This window comes from Falco naumanni, chromosome 9 (genome assembly GCF_017639655.2).
Source record: "Falco naumanni isolate bFalNau1 chromosome 9, bFalNau1.pat, whole genome shotgun sequence".
Lineage (NCBI taxonomy): Eukaryota > Metazoa > Chordata > Aves > Falconiformes > Falconidae > Falco > Falco naumanni.
In genome coordinates, this window is record NC_054062.1 from 11,646,211 (window position 1) to 11,665,616 (window position 19,406).

General features: G+C 62.1%; 3 protein-coding genes across 12 annotated transcripts in view; 2 read left to right on the forward strand and 1 right to left on the reverse strand.

Moving 5' to 3' along the window:
• The window catches only part of OLFML2A (olfactomedin like 2A), a 51,185-nt gene extending 44,181 nt beyond the window's left edge, over positions 1-7,004 (forward strand). For 2 of the 3 annotated variants that reach the window (XM_040605507.1, XM_040605505.1), the window contains exons 2-8: positions 3,171-3,434; positions 3,737-3,844; positions 3,959-4,144; positions 4,348-4,609; positions 4,725-4,958; positions 5,111-5,296; positions 5,528-7,004. In XM_040605507.1, the coding sequence (XP_040461441.1) occupies positions 3,198-3,434; positions 3,737-3,844; positions 3,959-4,144; positions 4,348-4,609; positions 4,725-4,958; positions 5,111-5,296; positions 5,528-6,129 (1,815 nt within the window). In that variant the 5' untranslated portion in view covers positions 3,171-3,197 and the 3' untranslated portion in view covers positions 6,130-7,004. The remainder of the gene's footprint in view (positions 1-3,170; positions 3,435-3,736; positions 3,845-3,958; positions 4,145-4,347; positions 4,610-4,724; positions 4,959-5,110; positions 5,297-5,527) is intronic. The other variant, XM_040605506.1, reaches the window with a different exon arrangement.
• Positions 7,005-16,016: 9,012 nt separating this feature from the next.
• Positions 16,017-17,829, reverse strand: RPL35 (ribosomal protein L35). Its single transcript, XM_040605901.1, has 4 exons — positions 17,767-17,829; positions 17,382-17,518; positions 16,914-16,995; positions 16,017-16,237 (listed from the first exon to the last, which is right to left on the reverse strand). The coding sequence occupies exons 1-4, from the start codon at positions 17,767-17,769 to the stop codon at positions 16,088-16,090; spliced, it is 372 nt and encodes a 123-aa protein (XP_040461835.1). The 5' UTR covers positions 17,770-17,829; the 3' UTR covers positions 16,017-16,087.
• A 621-nt stretch (positions 17,830-18,450) lies between these two features.
• Positions 18,451-19,406, forward strand: part of SCAI (suppressor of cancer cell invasion) — a 48,594-nt gene continuing 47,638 nt past the window's right edge. For 3 of the 8 annotated variants that reach the window (XM_040605892.1, XM_040605891.1, XM_040605895.1), the window contains exons 1-2: positions 18,461-18,554; positions 18,755-18,799. In XM_040605892.1, the coding sequence (XP_040461826.1) occupies positions 18,552-18,554; positions 18,755-18,799 (48 nt within the window). In that variant the 5' untranslated portion in view covers positions 18,461-18,551. Of the gene's footprint in view, positions 18,605-18,754; positions 18,800-19,406 lie in introns of all 8 variants that reach the window. The other 5 variants (XM_040605894.1, XM_040605896.1, XM_040605899.1 and 2 more) reach the window with 5 other exon arrangements.

Consider the following 19,406-nt stretch of genomic DNA (forward strand, 5'->3'; position numbering starts at 1 on the left):
TGTGCCAAGCCAGGGAGGAGAAGGAAGAGGAGGGTGACATGGTTTCCCTCCTGTGACGGGGACATGCCTTCCAGCAGCTGTGTGAGAGGCACGCCATGCAGCAGCATGCTTATCAACGCAGCGTGTTTTCCTCCAAGACAAGTCCTCTGGCAGCAATCAAAGAACAGCCTAAAAGCTGGCCAAGGTTCATTGTCAAAGGTCCCGCTTTCTCCAAATAATGGCACAAACTCAGTGCTCACATGGACGCTCTTGCAAGAGGTCCCAGAAACCAGGCAGCGCTGGGAAAATTACCCGGCTTGTAAAACTGGGAGTGAGGAAACCCTTGACAAAGTGCAGGGATGCTCTCCCACACCAGCCATGGGTGCACGGCCCTGCCACAGAGCTGGCACCCGGCTCCAGAGCAGGGGCAGCACCCACCTGCCTGCACCCTGGAGCTGGGGTCTTCAGCCAGCGAGAAGCTTCAGGGAAAGACCCACCTGGAGCCCCCAGAGCACTGCAGCGGCCCCCAGGACGGTTTCTTAGGGAGCCGTCACATTCCCACTCTGAGTGGCCAGTGCAGTGTGCCAGCCTTCGGCAGGGGCTGCCTCGTGCCCCCACGTCCCGACCCACCCGCACGCTGCCAGGCAGCGGGTCCGCATGTGCCAGGGTGTGCGGGCTGCCCCTGCCCGGGGGGTGCAGCCAGGCACAGGCTGATGGAGGGCACCCAGCCAGTGCACCAAAGTGGGGTGACCCTCGGCAGAATGGACCTTGGGGGGACTTTTTTTTTTAAGACTTCCTTGTTTATAGTCCTTTCCATATAAATAGAACATACGGTTCCTGTTTAAGGAAGCCGTTTAAAAGGCAGAATGAGGTTTAATGTTACTACCCTGCGTGGAGGTGGGCAGCTGCCCCGGCTGTGGTACAGCAGGGCACATGCAGTGAGCGCCTGGGCAGGGGCAGCCAGACCCCCCCCCGGCCCCCTGCACCCACTACACCTTGACCCAAGGTGAGTGGATTTGTCTGTCACTGCATGGCCATGAAACAAAAGTGGCTGCTGGGCTCCAGGGTCGCTGCCTGCCTGTTTGGCCCGCTGCCCACCCCCCTGGCCCGCTGCCCACCCCCCTGGCCCGTTGCCTGCCTGCCCGCTGCCTGGGCCAGGGGCCGTTCGCTGGGACGCAGGAGGGAAGCGGTGGGAAGCAGGAGGTCTCTGGGGAAAGGGGTTGCCCCCTGATGCAGCCAGGTGGGTTCCGTTTGCGGCCCCCCCATGCATGGCGCAGAGTAAGCAGCCGCTGGCAGCACTGCCTGCGCAGCTCCGGGCCACTTGCACCCACCTCGGCGGGACACGCGGGGCCCCACGCCAGCCGTGCCTCCCGCAGCCGCGCTGCCAAGGGTGGTGGGAGGGAACACGCGGCCAATGGCCGCTGCTCCCACGGGATCCCGGGGGAATGAGCTTCCAGCACAGGCAGCTGCAGCCCTTCCTGAAGGCGCTGAGGGCAGGCAGGATCGCAGCCTGCGCCAGGGCAGTGGGTGGTGCTGCACGGGGGCGGCTTCTCCGGTGGTCAGTGCCTGGGGCGTTGGTGGGATCAGGGGACCCAGGCTGGGAGCTCAAGTGGGGCTCCCATGGGGTGCACCAGAACCTCATGCAGAGCTTCCACAGGATGCTTGTGTGCACCAGGACCTCGTGCAGAGCTCCCACAGGGATGCCTGTGCACCCTGGGACCTTGTGCAGCGCCGTGTGCATAGAGAGACAGAACTCGTGGCAGGGACAGCAGCCCAGCCTGGGGGCCCGGGAGCTGCCCCGGTGTGTGCTGAGGGGCCAGCAGCTCGTGGCCGGACTGTGAATCGGCCTGCCTGTTTGCACAAGTGCTGGCATTGCCATGGGCAGGTCAGGGGGCCCAGGGAGATGTGAGAGCCTGGAGAGGACATGTTTGGGGAGGGGGTCCTGCTCCCTGCCGAGACAGAGCTTGATTAGATCCTGTTCAATTTACAGCCCTCTCAGCCGCCTGGGGTTTTCCTCCCAGCCAGCAGGATCTTGGTTTTCCTTTGAAGGAGAAAGGGTTTTTTGAAATGCAAAATGCAGGAGGTCTTGCTGCTGCTTGAGGAAGAGAAGCCCCCGGCCCTGGCTGGGGGGCTGTGGGGAGCTGGGAGTCCCTGCCCCGCGGGCAATGCCCAGGAGAGCTGCTGCCTGAGTGCCACCAGCACGTCAGCCCGGTTGGGCACTGGAAGGACGGTGCCTGCGTGGCCGTGGGTGCTGCCCGCAGCAGGACGTGGGCCCGTGGGCCTCTGCCCTTTCCCAGGCTGCGCCGTGCTCTGCGGGAGGATGGGAGAGCCGGGGCTGAGCTCAGTTCCCAGCTCTGCCACCGCTCTGTTTCCCAGGGTGAGTCAGAGTCCCTGCAGGAAGAGCCGTCACCCTCCAGGGTCACCACACTTGCTGTCCTGTCTGCCACCCTCCTGTGTGCTCGGGGCAGGCACATCCCTGCAGCCAGGGCACCCGGCAGCCTGGCCATGCTCCCTGCCAGCCCAGATGTCCCCCACGGGTGCACAGCCGGTAGAAGGGGGCGAGAGGGGTGGAGGTCCCCATCCCGCCGGGCAGGCTGAGCCGCAGCCTTGTTCCCAAGCACAACGCAAAGATGGAGGGAGAATGGTTTCTTATCTGCAGAAAGCAGCCAAAAAGCACCCTGGGCCCCGTAGCGTGAGTCCGGGCCATGTGCGGAAACAAGGGAGTCCTTGAATGTGTGCCTCAGGCCATTGCCGGAGTCTGGAGCGGCCGAGCTTGCCCCGAGGTGGCTGGATGTCACCACGAACAAGGGACCCTGTGTGGGCTTGGGGCTGTGGGCGTGGGGGAACAGAGGCGCTTCTGGGTCTCCTCGCCACCGTCCCTGCTCACTCGGCTCTTGCTGGAGGCTGGGAAACAGCAACAGAAATAGGACCAAAGTACCTCGGGGTATAAAGCGCTTTGGTGGCTGTGGGGGCGAGCGGCTGCCTGGGTTTTGTCACTGTCACCCAGGTGCAGGGTGCTCTGGGCCAGACGATGCCCCACGGTCTTCAGGACATGGCCAGGAGCCCCAGAGGCGGTGGGAGACCTTTGGGCACGCAGCAGAGAAGGAGCCAGCCGTGCTGGCTTGCTGGGGTCACAGGGCCCCATGGGGTGGCCGGGTGGGACACCAGGCTTACTGGCTGCCCCACCGCAGGCGCTGGGTGAGGCGGACCAGGTCCGGATGACCTCAGAAGGCTCCGACTGCCGCTGCAAGTGCATCCTGCGGCCGCTGAGCAAGGACGCCTGCAGCCGCGTCAGGAACGGCAGCTTGCGGGTGGAGGACTTCTACACAGTGGAGACAGTAAGCTCGGGGGCTGACTGCAAGTGCTCCTGCACCGCACCCCCCTCCTCGCTCAACCCCTGTGAGAATGAGTGGAAGATGGAGAAGCTGAAGAAGCAGGCACCCGAGCTTTTCAAGGTATCTGCAGATGTGATGGGACTGTGGGCTGGGGGCCAGAGACCCCTTCCGTGCATGCAGGAGCCCATACTCCCTGTCCCTGCCCCGGCAGGCCCACAGGGCGATGGAGCAGTGTGGTTGCTGCGCTCTGGCTGTGAGCAGGGACGAGGACATGGGCAATCAGCAGCAGCTGCACAGCCCTGCCCCAGCCCCAGCCTTGTGCCCCAGCCCCATGCCCCACGCTGCATGCCCTGTGCCCAAGCCCCCCGTGCCCCAGCCCTGTGCCCTAGCCCCCCATGCCCCAGCCCTGCTCTCCTGTGCAGCTGCAGTCCATGGTGGACCTGCTGGAGGGAACACTCTACAGCATGGACCTGATGAAGGTGCACTCCTACATCAGCAAGGTGGTGGCCCAGATGAACACGCTGGAGGAGGTGAGTGAGCTGCAGCAGGCACCATCCCCACAGTGTGCCCCATCTGGCTGCTTGGGACCATCTGGGGGAGCTGTGGGCTCCCTGAGTGGGGCTCCAACCTCTCCTCTCCTCCAGACCATCAAGACCAACCTGAGCAGAGAGAACGACTTCATGAAGGAGAGTGTCCTGCACCTCACCAACCAGATGAGACGCTACGAGAACTACTCCGACATCATGATGAGCATCAAAAAGGAGATCTCCAAACTGGGCTACCAGCTGCTGCAGAAGGATGCTGCTGCCGTCCCTGAGACCAAGGCACAGGTACCCCCCACGACCCCAGCCCCTCGCAGCCCCAGCTGGTGTCACTGGGTGGCTGTCGTGGGGCAGAGCCATGCTCCCCCACGGCTGTGGCGGGGGCTGGCAGCTCCCAGGAGTGCATCGGGGTGCACCAGCCAGCAGCCGAGGGCTGGTGCCTGCACCCACTGCCTGGCGTGGTGGGGGTCTGACGGGGCTGTGCCCCCCAGAACACAGCAGGCGGCCGAGAGAAGGAGGCGGGACGGTACCCCAGCACCCGCAAGGCACTGGGGGACAAGGCAGCCCCCCGAGCACCCAAGGAGAAGCAGCTGAAGCCCGAGAAGCCCAAAAAAGATAACGCAAAGGCCAGGGGGGGGTCGCAGCCCACGCCCAAGCCCAAGCCACCTGTGCATCAGCAAACTGTGGTCCGAGGCATCACTTACTACAAGGCTGGGCAGGTGGGAACAGTGGAGGGACCAGCTGGCAGCCGCGGTGAGTCCCCAGGGTGGGGCAGGGGTGTGGGGGGCTGGGGGCATCCTCCCACCGAGGCGGAGGGCCAGGGGCTGCCCTCACAAATGCACCGACCCCCTGGCTCGTCCCCCTGCAGAGAGCCCCGGGAGGGGGGCAGCTGCACCGGAGCGGCAGGAGGAGAGGGGCCCCCCACCCCCCCCAGCTGAGGGCACCCCAGCCCAAGCTGTCATGCGGGCAGAGACCACTGTGCCCAGCACCACAGCTGTGCCCAGCACCGCCCTGGCCGCCCGCAGCACTGCCCGCGTCATCCCCGCCACCATCCTCGGGCAGGGGGCTGACAGCACCGGGGGCCCTGAAACACCGAACAGAGGTGGGTGAGGGGGGGGCTGGGAGGGGGCACCTGTGGCCAGGCTGGGTCAGCAGTAGCCCTGCTGTGTGGAAGGGCTTCCCACCCTGGAGGAGGCAGACTGCCTGGGGCAGGGGTAAGACTTCCTCCTCCTCCTCCTCCTCCTGGGTACCCAGTGAAGGAGGTGGAGTGTGAAGGCACCATCGAGTCCGTGGAGCCCCCCATGGAGCACCACAGCTATGGGCGCAACGAGGGAGCCTGGATGAAGGACCCGGCAGCCAAGGACGACCGCATCTATGTCACCAACTACTACTACGGCAACAGCCTGGTGGAGTTCAGGAGCCTCGACAACTTCAAGCAGGGTGAGGGCTGGTGGCCGAGCCGGCACAGGGTCCCCGGCTCCTCCTGGGGGAGCACCCAGTGCCGTGCAGCACCAGCTGTGCTGGGCCCTGGGGCGGTGGGCAGCTGATGGGGAGCACCCATGGGGCAGTGAGGGGGAAATGAGTCCCATGCCGCTTACAGCACGCTTGGGCTAACGTGCGTGGGACCCCAGTGCTGCGAGGTGTCCCAACACACCTCCCACCCGCTCGCAGGCCGCTGGAGCAACCTCTACAAGCTGCCTTACAACTGGATCGGCACTGGGCACGTGGTGTACCGGGGGGCCTTTTACTACAACCGCGCCTTCACCAAGAACATCATCAAATACGACCTGAAGGAGCGGTATGTGGCGGGTTGGGCGCTGCTCCATGACGTGGTGTACGAGGACACGACACCCTGGAAATGGAGGGGCCACTCGGATATTGACTTCGCCGTGGATGAGAGCGGGCTCTGGGTCATCTACCCCTCCGTGGACTACGACTACTCGCAGCAGGAGGTGATCGTCCTGAGCCGACTCGACCCCGGGGACCTCTCGGTGCGCAGGGAGACCACCTGGAAGACAGGGCTAAAGCGCAATGCCTATGGGAACTGCTTCATCATCTGTGGCATCCTCTACGCTGTGGACACCTACAGCCAGAAGGATGGGCAGATCTCCTACGCCTTTGACACGCACACGGACACGGAGGCAGAGCTCCGGCTGCCCTTCCTCAACCAGTATGCCTTCACCACACAGGTTGACTACAACCCCAAGGAGAAGGTGCTCTACGCCTGGGACAACGGCCATCAGATGACGTACGGGCTGCGCTTCGTGGTCTGAGCACCCGGCCAGGTCCCAGCCGCATCCCTGCGCCCACCTTCCACCATGCCCGGCCGGGGCACCCCGATGCAGCTGGGCCAGGGCTGCGGCAAGAGCCTGGCTCCCACCCCAGAACCCTCCCCGTCTGCTGTGCCCCAGTCAGCTGCACCGTGCCTGTGGCATTGCAGGGCAGGGGATGCGGTAAGCGCAGCTCCCAGCCGACACCCCCACGACAACGTGGCCCCAGGGGCCATGGGGCTGCCCCACAGCCAGCAGCTCGTCCAGCGTTGCCTTCCTGGGGACACCGGAGAGGAGCTCAGCCCTGTGTCCCTGCAGCACCGGAAGGCAGCCGAGTCTGCACCACCGGTGGTATGGCAGCACCCGCCCCATGCCACCGCACTGAGCACCCGCCTGTGCTGCACCCCACCTGAGCACCGCTCTGCACACCGCACTGACCACACACTCACCGTCACCGTAAAGGTGTGAGTGCCTTACCAGCCTGGTGCCGGCTGCAGGGCTCCGTGCCCTCGCCTGCGCCAAGTGCTGCGGGGCGGGCAGGGCCCCCTCGCTGCCGGGGCAGGAGGAACAGCTGCTGATTGCTATTTTAGGAGACGTGATTAAGATGCCTTTGCTTTTGCCGCTCATTAGCTTATTATTTAAATGCATTCACCAGAGCCGTGCGAAGTCCCCTCTCCTGGCAGGGGGTGCAGAGCAGCATGGCCGCAGTGCCGGGGTGCCCAGCCGGCACCCAGCACCGGTGGGGAGGAGGCACATGCGGCGAGGGAGCCCGGGGCCATCCTGCTCTCCGCCTAAGGCAGGGCAAGGGGCCAGCAGCGCTTGGCTTGGGTTTGGTCATTTTAGACATGAACAGTATTAAAAAAATAACAGATGTGAAACTGGGTTGCGTGCACTGTCATTTCTCCCGAAGCCAGGCAGGGTGGGCACTTGCCGTCCCTGTCCCACAGCCAGGCATGCCCGGGGGTTGCTGGCACATGTGGCTGCTGTTCATTGCACATCTGGTGTGGCTCTGGGCAGCGCTCCCCACACCGAGCCTGGGGCAGCACCCCACATCCACCACCCTGAGCCTGGGGATGGCATCCCACATCCCCCGCAGCACCCGCATCGAGCCTGGGGACGGCACCCCACATCCTCCCCATCCTCCACTCTGAGCCTGGGGCAGCACCCAACATCCCGCGCAGCACCCGGCCCAGCACCCGGCTGTGCCACAGCCCCGGCTGGGCAGCACAGAGGCAGGTGAGTCCCCAGCACAGACAGGGGGGGGCGGGGGTATGGGGGGTTTGGCATTCCCTGTGAGAGCTGCGGCAGCCGGGGCTGGGCGCTGCTGCCAGGGCAAGTAGGGAAGGGAGAGGGGAGCAGCTGAGCGTGGGCACGGGGCAGCAGCTGCCCTGACTCTGCTGCAAAATTTGGCAAGCATGGGGCTGCTGGAGGCCCCCGGGTGGGAGCAGCCCCCCCGCCCAGCTCCCGCCTGTGTGTGCTAGAGCAGCTGCCACTCAGCACCACGAGGCCCTGCGCACCGGCCTCGTGTCCCACTGGGCTCCTCGTGCCATAGAGCCATCACCAGGCAGCTGAGCCCGCTGTCCCAGGATGCCGGCACAGCTGAAATGTTTTCTACCATGAAGAGCCAAAGCCAGCGCTGGGCCTGGGGCAGCTCAACACCCCCCGGCCCTATGCTGCACCCAGACCTGGGTCCTGCTCTGGCTCACACAAGCCCTGCCTACCCCTGCCCCTGCCACCCCCCGCGCCCAGCGCATCCCTCGCTTGGCTGCAAGTCCTCACCACGAGAAAGGAGCTGGCTGACTTTTTCCCCCCAGCTGGGTCCCTGCCAGGCTTTTATCTAGCGATCCCCAAGCAAATCCCTGTCCAAACAATATGGATTTCTGACATTTTTTTGCGGTAAAGTAAACTCCCAGCGCATCTCTAATTCCAGGGCTTTGTTGTTCTTCGGCGGGGGCTGCGTGGCTCTTTGCCATCTCGCTGTGCCGGGCTGGGCTGTGGGACGCCCCTCCGCTCCCCTCGGGATGAAAACACCGGGAAGGGAGTAATTAAACCCGCGTGGCTGGAGGGCAGCGTCACCTAATTGCAGCCATGGGGCCTCCTGCAAAGACGCCCCTCTGAGAGCATGCTCCTCGCTGCTGCTAACACCGTGATAACGAGAAGCTCTAATTATGCCCACATGACAGGCATTGCATGAAATACTTTCTCCCCCCCCGACAGCTGCCTGGCCTTGGCCCCGAAGCCTGCAGTTTGGCCAGGCTCCGCAGCCCCTCGCACCACAGCCTGGGGGTACCTGGGGAGGGAGCAACACAGGACGATGGGGGCAATGTGCAATGATGCAGGACAATGTGGGGTGATGTGGGGCAACGCAGGGTGATGTGGGGTGCTGCAGAGTGGCGAGCTGGCAGCAGTGTGCAGCCTCACGAGGGTTTCTTGGCAGCGCAAGGCCATGCAGCAGCAGCACAGGCTGTAAAGGCACCAGCACCGTACAAGCCACGGCACCGGCACTGTGCGAGCAGCCCCCAGCGTGTGGGGCTCTGCCCGAAGCCTCCTCTGGCTCCCCACTGACAAAACACCAGCAGCGAACAAAAACAAAGGGGCTTTTGTTTCCCAGTGGGGTTATTGTGTTGGGTCCTTGGGCTTCCTGGACCCCCCACTGCTCCGTGCCTTTCTTTCAATTCAAAGTCACCCTGATCCCCTTTCTCTGCTATTATGTGTCAGGGAATCACACCCGGGGTCGGGTCCATGGAAAAGCCTGTGAGCGCCTGCTCCAGCTCTCCATTCCTGGCCCCAACCAGCCCATGCCCGACCAGTCCATGCCCGTGGCCCTCAGCCTCAGCATCCCTTCGCTAGCTGGTCCTTGTGCAGGTCCCAACCCTGCTCCCCGGCTGTGGTCCTGGTCCATGGTCCCTGATGCCTGGTCCTGCTCTCTGGTCTCTGGTCCCGGTCCCAGGCAGGATGAGGGAGGCTGAAGATGGGGGTCTCCAATCAGGACATGATGAGGACCTGTGGATGGGGGTAGGATGGGTTCCCGCCGCGCTGGGCGCTGCTGACTTCCAGACATTCCTCCTGTGCGTGGCCGGCACCACCTCAGCTCATAACGTGATTAAAAGATTAAAATCTCTCAGTTCAGCAGCAAGCAGCAAATGAAGCTTGAGACAGGGATGCTGAGGGGCTGCTGTGCCCGAGGGCCCCGTGACGGCAATGCAGTGCCCGGGGAAGAGCAGCCGAGGCCATGCAGGCAGGTGCTGCTGGCACCACAGCCCTCCCTCCAAACCCCCTCCTGCAGCACGGTGGCCCCGGGGGAAGCCGGGCACTGAAGCCTCCATCCCCCCTACCTCCTCGGGTACTGGCTGGGGCTGGTTGGGTTGTGGTGGTTTTGCCTCAGCCCTGGCCCCACTGACCGGGCTGGCTGTCCCACTCGTCCTGCCGCTGAGCCGGCCCCACCAGCACCGTGGCATGGTGCCAGCACAGCACAGAGCCAGCTTGGTGCCACTGGTGAGCCCGGGGGGTGGCCAGCCTGCAGGCAGGCAGGATGCATGGAGGGTAGGACATGGCACCAGCCCTGCTCCAGGTGACATTCCGTCTGGAGCCTGTCCTTGGCAGCAAGCTGTTGGCACCTGCCAAAGATGCACCAAAACCATCGGTCCTCATCCCATGCTGGGTGCTGGGAGCCTCAGCTGGTGCAGCTGAACCACCCTGACTGCAGTTTGCTGCCACAGGAGGGCCCTGCCCACCCCAGCCCCAGGACATGAGACAATCCAACAGCTCGCCCATGGCCACGCAGCCCTTCCCTGGCCACAGAGAGCTGAGAGCCGCCTGCCTGGGGGCTGCAGGGCCAGGAGCAGCTGTGCTCGGAGAATCTGGCAGGGTAATTGGGCCCTTCCCTCCATTCTTATCTCCGTCCGGGGCCACTGACCCAGGAAACGAGGCGATGTGTGTCCAGCAGCAGGTGGAAGCAAGTCCTGGGGCTGTGCCCACATCACGAACATGCTTCAAAGCTGGAGCCGGCAGCACTGAGCGTCACAGGGATCTATTTTTATTGCCCTCCCTGACCCTTCCTGCCACATGGTCCCTGCTGCCCTGGCAGCGCATCAACATGGGGAGGGGAGGCATTTGCTGCTGTGCCTCTCCCTCCCGCTCCCCAGGGACATGCCTTGGCTCCCTGGCACAGTGGCAGTGTGGCAGGATGGTGCTGGCATCACTCTGCCAGGACATCCCTGCTCTCTGCATCCCCAAGCCATGGCTTGCAGGGCAGTGCAGGATGGGTACGTCCCTGCTGAGACCCACCGGCTCATTGCACCCAGGGCCAGCAGGGAGCTGGGGAGGACACAGTGGGTGAGGTTTCCCCTGGGAAGTGTGGGGGTGCCCAGCACCAAACCTGCTCGAGTGCTTCCCCTTGGCCAGGCTGCGCTCATAGCAGGGAGCTGTTTCTCTTGTAACCGTGACGAAGCTGTGGCTGGAAGTGCAGCGGGGGCTCAGGATGCGAGCACTGACCAACCCAAACAACGCTGGTCAGGCGAGCAGCAGGCGCTGCTGGCTTTGCATGCACCTTTGCAACACCCCAGGGCTGCGAGGGGCTGCCAGAAATGGTGCAGTGGGGAAACCAAGGCATGAACCCACCTGCAAGACCAGGGAGCCTCTGCATCCTTTCCCCCCCCATGTCCCCCTCTCTGGGCTGGGGCAGGCACAGTGGGCACGGCCCAGCATGGACACACTGCTCCCAGCACAGACCTGCTGCTCCCAGCACAGATCCGCTGCTCCCACCATGGAGCTACTGCAGGGGAGGAGGAAGGTGGCAGGGGCAGAGCACTGGGTGCAGGGGCAGCACCCATCTGCCTCCACCTCCCCCCCCTGCTCTGGGCCATAAAGGGCACCCACCCGCTCTGCACCCAAGATAGAGCAGATTGTCCCCAGGGCCAGCAAAAGATTTACTGGAGCTGCGGCCGTGTCACTGCTGGGTGACAGGGAGCATGGCCTCATGCCTGGCAGCGCTGCCTTGCCCCGGCCCGGCCGGCCAAGGGCTGCCTCCTGGGGCTGGGGGCAACACGGCTCCGCTCCGCCTAGATCTGTCCCAGCACGGCCAGGCTGTGGGACGCAGGGCTCGGCAGGGAGCTGTGCCAGGGACGTGGTGCCCAGCCGTGTCGGCAGCCTCTCGGCAGAGCCCGGCAGTCCCCCAGCAGCGGGTCAGTGCCAGCACCACGGCCACCATGCTGTGCCCCCAGCCTGTCGGCCGCCCTTGCTGGCACCTGTCTGGTGGGACACTGCTGGGGCCGCGGGCAGGCTCTGGAGAGCCGCAGGGCACCGCGGGTGAGGGGGCTGCTGACCCTGAGCGGCAGCGGGAAAGGGCCAGGCAGCAGGAGGTGGCAGCGGCCGGAGGGAAGGGAGGGGAGCTGCGGGCCTTGGCAGCGCTGCCGCTGACTCACCACCGGTGGAAACAGAGATCTGCTCCCAGGCTTGCTGCCATCACCAGCCCCAAGCTACCCCAGCCCCCCCGGCACAGCACAGCAGCCCCTGGGGGTGGGGGGGCACCCTGCCAACACCCCTTCCCCAGCAGCACCCATGGCACAGCGCAGGGGGAAGGGGCTCTGCCTGGGGGCTGCTCTCATGGCCAGGTGCTGCTCACGCCCACACAGGGGGCTTCCTCCATCACCCCTGGGTGCACAGCCAGGCTGGCAGGGAGCCAGGAGCCCCGGCACACGGTGCCGCCCCCCCAGTCTCCTGGGAGCCCAAGGGCCACCTTTGTGCGGGAGCCCCTCACACGGTGGGAGCCTGTCTGGACACCACCTGTATTCATGGGAGCGGCAGGACCGGGGCAGCACGGGGACAAGTTCTCCCCAGCCTGGCCACCAAAACGGGCATTCAGGGCAGGGAGCGGGCAGCTGCCCCGGCAGACCTGGGCTGCTGGGACGTGGCGTTTCCCCGCTGGCCCAGGGCTCACAACGCGGCGCTCAGCAGCCAGATGTGCTGGGCACACTGCTCCTCGCCCGCAGCCACGTGGGGCTGCCGCTCCCCAGCATGCTGAGAGGAGCGGGTGGCACAGAGCGGCCGAGGACACCTGCACGTGCCCAGGGTGGTCGCCCCCAAGCTCCCTGCTCACCCTGCCCTGCCCAGCGCCTTGCACGCCCCACCACGTGCTGCTCCCTGCATGCCCCGCTGCAGGCAGGGTCAGCACTAGCACCCAAGAGCAAAGGAGCCGTCCCCAGAGGAGGGAGGTGGCAGCAGTGCCAGGAGCGTTAGAAGAGCTGCAGTCCCGTGTCCATTGCAGCAAACAGTGCCCGAGGCGTGCAGAACCTGGGCTTTCCCACCCAGACCTTGCACGACTCTCATCTGCCTCTGCCCTCTCTGCAGTTCTGCCCTGCCCGCGCTGCAGGATCAGGTCCTGGCAGCTCCCAGAGACACCATCCGCACTCGGCCACTGCCTGCTGTGCAGGGGAGAGACATCTGGTGCCGCTGAACACTTTCCAGGGCGTGCAGCCAGTGCTGCCTTCGCAGTGGCATCAGCCCTGGGCTGTGCCTTGCAGCCAGCCAGCCGCTGCTCCTCCTTCCTCATCCCCACCCTGGAAATTATTTATTTGCTGAAGAACAGCTTTCCCCAGGAAGTCTACTCAGATGCCGAGGAACAGCTTCAGTTACAAGGAAAAATAAACAATTTGAGCCTTAGAGGCCCTGATGCTCTGCAAACACCAGTGCTAAACCCGGGGCCAGTGTCAGCAGCTGCACAGGGTCAGTGCAGGAGAGGGCTCCCAGCACCCCATCAGCACCGTGCTCAAGGGGGACGCAGCCCACGCTGCCCGCAGCGGCAGGGGGTGATGCTGCATGGTCCCCCTGAAGGTAGCACAGCTCTGAGGCGGGGATTTAGTGCAGTGCCAGAAACCCATCTACCTCCTCAAGTAGCTGCTGCGGGTTGTGCACTAATGAAAGCTTGAGCTGCTCCCCCACCCCGTACCGACCCCGCTTCTGTGCATGGATGACTTCTTGGCAGCCCCGGCTTCCCAGCCCAGCTTCTGGCAGGTCACCCGCTCCCGCTCCCAACAGTGGGGTGCTGTGCCACAGCCCCCTCCCCCGGGGCAGCAGCCCCACACTTTGCACAGCTGCCCCCTGCACGGGAGCCAGAGGCAAAGCGTGCCCTCAGCAAGCCCTGCACCCCAGCGCCACGCAGCCAGGCGGGCAAGGCAACACCGAGCTGAGCACGCTCCATTCACAAAGGTGTGTAGAACAGCTCTGGAAGTACAGCAGATTGTAACTGAAACCCCCATTAGATACTTGAGAAGTTGTACAAACCCATTTGCCTTCAAAGGTGGCCTTGATGTGAGCAGGCAGCTGCACCAGAGACCTCCAGAGGAGCAGTCCCACCTCAATCACCCGTACAAGTGCAGACACGCAAGTAACACCAACGCCCCGCAGCTCGTGACTTCAGGATGTTCAGAGGTACCAGCTCCAAGCTGCTACTCGTTTTGTCCCCACAGTTCAGGCACATGTTGTGTTCTCTGGGCATGATGCCGCTATTTAAAGCCACAAATTCTCCTTGGATGTTCAGTGCCTGGTAATTAGGGATTATTTTTCCGTGTTTCCCCGACCCCTTGTTACATGATTAGTAAAGGGCACATTAGTGAGCTGTATCACAACCGGACCTTTCAGACAGATGACCCTCTCCAGGCAGCTGCTGCTCATGGCTGGGGATGGAAGGTGACAGCCGTTTCACCTGAGGCACACCCCGATGTTGTCACCAGAGGCTCTGCAGCATAACCACCTTCTTCCCACCTCCATTTCCAAGCCACCCCACAGCTTGCACCATCCAGGAGCAGACTCCAGAAGGCCATTGGGGCAGCGTTACCTGTGTTTGCTTTTCTGCATCAGGAATGGGGTTAAGAGCCACCAGGCTCTCCTCGGATGGGCTGATGGAAGAGCACGGGCACACAACGCCTCTGTACAAGAGAAGCACAAATACAGCTGGGCACGACCAGAGGCAGCCAGCCCGATTCCTGGCACAGGGGACCAGCCCCTCCTCCGCCTTTGTCAAGCATCAGGCTGCTGGGACAGGAGCACGGGATCTGGGATCCTTGCAGTGGGGCAGTGCTTGCAGAGGGCCACAGGTGCTGCGTGAAAATCACATGCTTCTGGAAGAGCAGTGTGCTGCAGGCCGCTGCAGGATACTTGGAAGCAGCAATGCACAGCATTTCGTAACGCTGCCTGCCTTCATGGCAACATGAGCCCAAGCCAGTTCCCACACGTAACGCTCCATCTTATGGCACAGCTCCAGCAGGACTCATGCAGGGCCTGTGTCCAGAGCTGGGGCTCCTTCACTGCCAAACTTTATCGTGTTCAGGTCCACACGAAGCTCCTAACAAAGCTATCACACAGCCAGCATTAGCATCATTGTAAAGCTATCCCTCGTAATAGCTCAGTACATGGGAAATTCATTTTACCACACATAATTAGACCTCTCTCTGGCTAAAACTTGTTTGAGGCTTAGAAAGCCTTCAGATCTAAATTCAGCAAGCAGAATTAAGATCTTTTTCCTAAAGGGAATCTGGATCCAATCTAAGGACTCCCTAATGGGTATAGAATTTTTCATGTTAGAACGTATTAGCTATGCTAACACAAACCATGAGTGCATCACTAATGCTCAAGCAGCACTGCATAACTCTTCCTTACAGCAGTACCAAAAAAGGCCAGAGTTCCAAAGAACTCCATGGGGTGGCAGAAAGTCGAAATGTTTAACTAGTTCTGTGCCTCACAGGTGAAATGTGTGGAACCATGAGATAAGGGAGTGCACTGAAACTTTACAGGTGACCCTTCTAGCTCAGCTTTCCTCAAGTCCAGTTTCCTGATTATCTGACCTCTATCAGTCTTGACATGCACACAAGAACAACACTTGGTCTGAAACTATCACAGCCCTTACGTTTTCCTACCGCTCCAACTGGAACTGAGCTTCCTCTCTTCTGCATGTCATGCTGTATGCAAACAACAGCCTGGCCGGACTGCCCTCCAAAAGAAATGCTTGCACGCCACTACAAACAACTCCTCTTTACACTCCAACTCCTAGGGTGAGGGAGCACCAGCCTGCAGCCAGCCCCTGCGCAGCCAGGCACGGACTGACCAAACACCCTCCATCTGAAATGCACCTCTGCTGACAGGTGATGCTGGGTAGAGCCTTCGCACTCACCCTGAGCACCCTCTTACTTCCAGCTGTTTGCCAACATTAGATCAGCTGCAAGCAGAAACAAACCTGGAAGACAATGCCCGAATCCAGCTTCCTGACTGAAACCAAAGTAGCTTCCTTGGAAGGAGGCTGCAGCAGCCCCTCTGTCCATCTCACTGCAGCTCCGGCAGCAGTGGTCAGGCTAGTGACCAGCCACCTGTGCGGCACCTGCCTGCAGCGGTCCGCTGGCAGGACCAGGCAAACCACTGCCTACGGCATCTGCCCAGACCTGGGATGGCTGGGGACTCTTTGGTGCTACTATCCGTGCCCGTGCAGAGATCCCAAACAAGTGCTGATGGAACTCTTCAGTTTCAATAAAGTCTGCTAAAACACCTTGGCAAATTAGTTCATCTCTGTAACATTTTAACACTTGCAACTAGACAAGAACTTTAAAATTCACTCTTAAAACTACTGAAGTGATGAACACCAACTCACTGTACACATATGTGTACAGTTTTCCATTTTAAATCGATCTCAAGTTAAAACACTTTTTACATGTTAAGCTGAACCAGCTCCACGGATCTGTACTCATTTGCCTGTTCTTCAAAAAGGAAACCAATCTTAAACTGCAAGTTTAGTATTTTCATTAGCAACAGAAGTTCAAATAAACTCTGTGAATCCTGATTTCTCCTCATAAAGTTGATGACTTCTTTATCCCACCGCTAAAAAAACCCCCAACAGTGACAGCTTCCAAACAAAATTCTATTTAATGAGACATACTCAGCCAATATAATTAAGAATTTTCGGCATATTGCAGTTTTATGCCTTGATGGCATATTTTCGCATAGGGTACAAACGTTCTTTTCGCTGCTGTTTTTTGGTCTTCAGATTTTCTTCATGCTTATTTAATCTGCGTCGCATGGCACGAGTCTTCTTCGGCCGCAGATCAAGAGGCTTATACTTTTTACCCTGTTTGCAAAAATACACAACAGTTGAGTTGGAGAGACTGCAACATACTCCTTAGGTGCACGAGCTCATAAAGAGCAACTGCCTGTAAGAACATCACCAGCAGCGTTTTCAGCTTCTTTTTATTGGGACTATTGTTACAGCCTAGAAGTTTAAGAGAACTCTCCACTAGGAAAGATGAGTTGATTCTAACTTTTGTACCAGTTATAGTAGCTTTGACTCAAGTTTAAGTCATACTTAAGATTAGAGTCCCAGTCATCCAATACCTTCTGAAAAGCTCTTTTTCCCCCCTATTTATGCAATTCAACCCCCAAGAAGTAATACTCTAAAAATTACAGAAACTTATTGAGATAAAGACTTCTTTGGTCACTTCCAACATGATTAAAATTTAGGAGTACTGGTAGTTCTGGAAACTGCATCTTCAGAGAAGCAATGCAGCGCAGCACAAGGCTCTCCTGGCAAAAGCAGATTCACGCTGAGCTTACAGAATTCAGGGTAGTCTTGCAGTAACATTTAAAAAGGAACCACAACTAGGAAACTTTTAAACTGAATATAAATAAGAGCTTTCTTCTTGTGTTCTAAGCTTTTAAGAAACCACCTACAACATTTTTCAAATACATAGTTTGTAGGAAGGAACTAAAGAGAAAAAAAGACCACTATGCAAGATGTTTGCACTTACCTTGTAAAACTTCCTCAAGTTCTCCTTCTGGGTCTGATTGATAACAGTTAAGACTCTGGCAATGGATTTACGAACCACACGTCTGCAGAAACAACAACACACGGAAAGACGAGCCTCCTGGATTTACCACCCAGTGTACACATGGTGTGTACATGCTACAGCCCAGTAACTGACACCGCACCACGCTGCAGCAAAACACTGACGGCTCCCGCCGCATCCAGCTTCACATCTCTGAGCGGAGATACACCACCCATCCCCACGCATACAAATAGTTATTCCTCTTCCGTATCGGTTTTAACTTTTTTCTAGTGCGAGACAACCACTGAAAGGCAGCGCGCCGCGGCCCCCCCGCAGGAGCGAGCACCCCCGCCCGGTGCGGGGCTCAGGCCCGGGCAGGCTCCTCCGCCGCCCCCGTCCAACCCCCCCCCCCCCGAGCCCAGCCTCGCCGCCGGGCTGGGCCCCACTTACATCTTGGAGAGCTTGGAGGCGGCCCCACCGGTCACCTTGGCCACGCGAAGCTGCGACAGCTCCACCTTCAGATCGTCCAGCTGCTTCAGCAGCTCCTCCTTCTTCTTCCCCCGCAGGTCTCGGGCCTTGATCTTGGCCTGCAGGCGGCGGACAGCTCGTCAGGCCCGCTCCCGGCCCCGCACCCCCCCGCCCGGCAGCGGCCTTCCCCGGGCCTCCCGCCGCCCGCATCCCCCCACGGCGCCTCGACGGCGGCGCCAGGTCGACGGCACGCGCCAGCGGCGCGGCGGGCCCGGTGCCAGGGCCGGCGGCTTGGTGCCAGGGCCGGCGGCCCGGTAGCCCCGCGGATGCCGCCAGATCGCAGCGGGGCGGGCGCAGAGCCGCTCACCATGATGGCGGCGGCGGCGCGGCGCGGGCCGGAAGGGCCGGAAGCCGGGCAGGGCGGGGGGCGGAGGCGCTGCCGGCCGGAGCCTACCAATCCACGGCCGGGCGGGGGGAGCGGCCTGTGCGCTGCGGCGCCCCCCGTGGGCAGCGCGGTGGTAGCGGCCGCGGGTGCTGACAGGGAAGGCGGGAGGCGGTGGGAGGCGGCGAGGCAGCGCCGCCGGCCCCGGGGCACTGGGGCTGCGGCCCCTCGGGAGGCGGCCGCTGGTGCTGCTGCGCGCCGCTCCGCGCTCTTCCAGCCGCCAGAGCCCTGTCAGAGCGGAGCCCGTGTTTTCGCCCTGGCCGAGGTGCGGCACTCTTACCCCGGCAGCGGTGGAAACGTGTCGGCGGGCGCGGTGGCAGCGGCCGCGGAGCGGGGCAGGGCCGTGCGCGCAGGTGGCCGGAGGGCCGGCGGGAGGGAGGGAGGGGGCAGTCGGGCGGGCCGGGCCCTGCGCGGCGGGACAGGCCTCCGCACGGTGGCGCCGCAGCACGCCGCCTCCAGCCGTATCCAGGCAGCCGCGCCGTGCCTCACCGGCCCGGCGCTGGAGGGCGGGGGGCTCCCGACTGACGGTCCGCTCCGCCAATCAGAAGGCCGCCTCGCCGTCAGTCTTGGCGCTCTCCCAATAGGAGCGGGAGGGGGCGGGGTAAGGCCGGCCCAGACTAGCGCGAGGCGGCAGCCGCGCTCCGCGCAGCCGGAGCCTTCGCCGCGGCGGCGCTGGCGGCTTTGCCCGGGAGTTGGCGGAGGCGGCGCGGATGGTGAGAGGGGCCGCCCGGCAGCGCCTGCCCCGCACCGGCCTGGCCTCCAGGTGCGGGGGGCGGAGCGGCGGCGCGGGCGGGTGCGGGGCGCGGGCGGGGCGGCGGCGCGGGCGGGCGGGCGGGAGCGGCGGCGGCGGCTGTGGGCGGCTCGGGGCAGGCCCGGCGGCGGCGCGCCCCTCACCGCTGTCTCGCCCCCGCAGAGCTCCCGGCCCAGCGGAGAAGCCGTGCCGCAAGCGCAAGCCCAGGTAAGGCGGCGGCGAGCGGCGTGGCAGGTGCGGGCGGGGGCGGCCGGGGCGGTGCGGAGCATCCCCCGGCGGCGGGCTTCTCCCTGCGGTGGCCGCAGCCGCGCCGGGGCCCGGGGCCCTGCGCCGAGGTGGGGGGCAGTGGGGCGGGGGTGCCGAGGCCCGGGCGTGCGGAGCCACGCTCGTCGCCGTCTTAGCTGCTAACGGAGAAGAGGAGACACGATGTGACACGTCTTCTGCTTAGGCCTGGATTCGCAACGTAACCGCAATAATTGCGGAGACGGCCCCCTCTTCATTAACTTCTCCATTCGTCACGTTATATCCCCTCTCGCCACCCTGCCTGCCCCCGCTGGGCAGGCCGTCGGTGTCCTGCACACCTCTGACAGGTAGCTGCTTTTCCGCATCAGCAAATGAATCCTTTTGCATGAAATATTGCTGGATTTTACAAGAGCTGTTCGTGCAGTGCTGGATATTCAAATTGCGGGTTTGACAGAATCATCATGGACTTGTCCTGATTTGAAACTTCTATCTTGGCAGCTCCCTCTTGCCAAATTCTTGTTTCCTCCTGAGAAATGCTTTGGACAATAGGTGATGTGAAATGCCCTTGGGG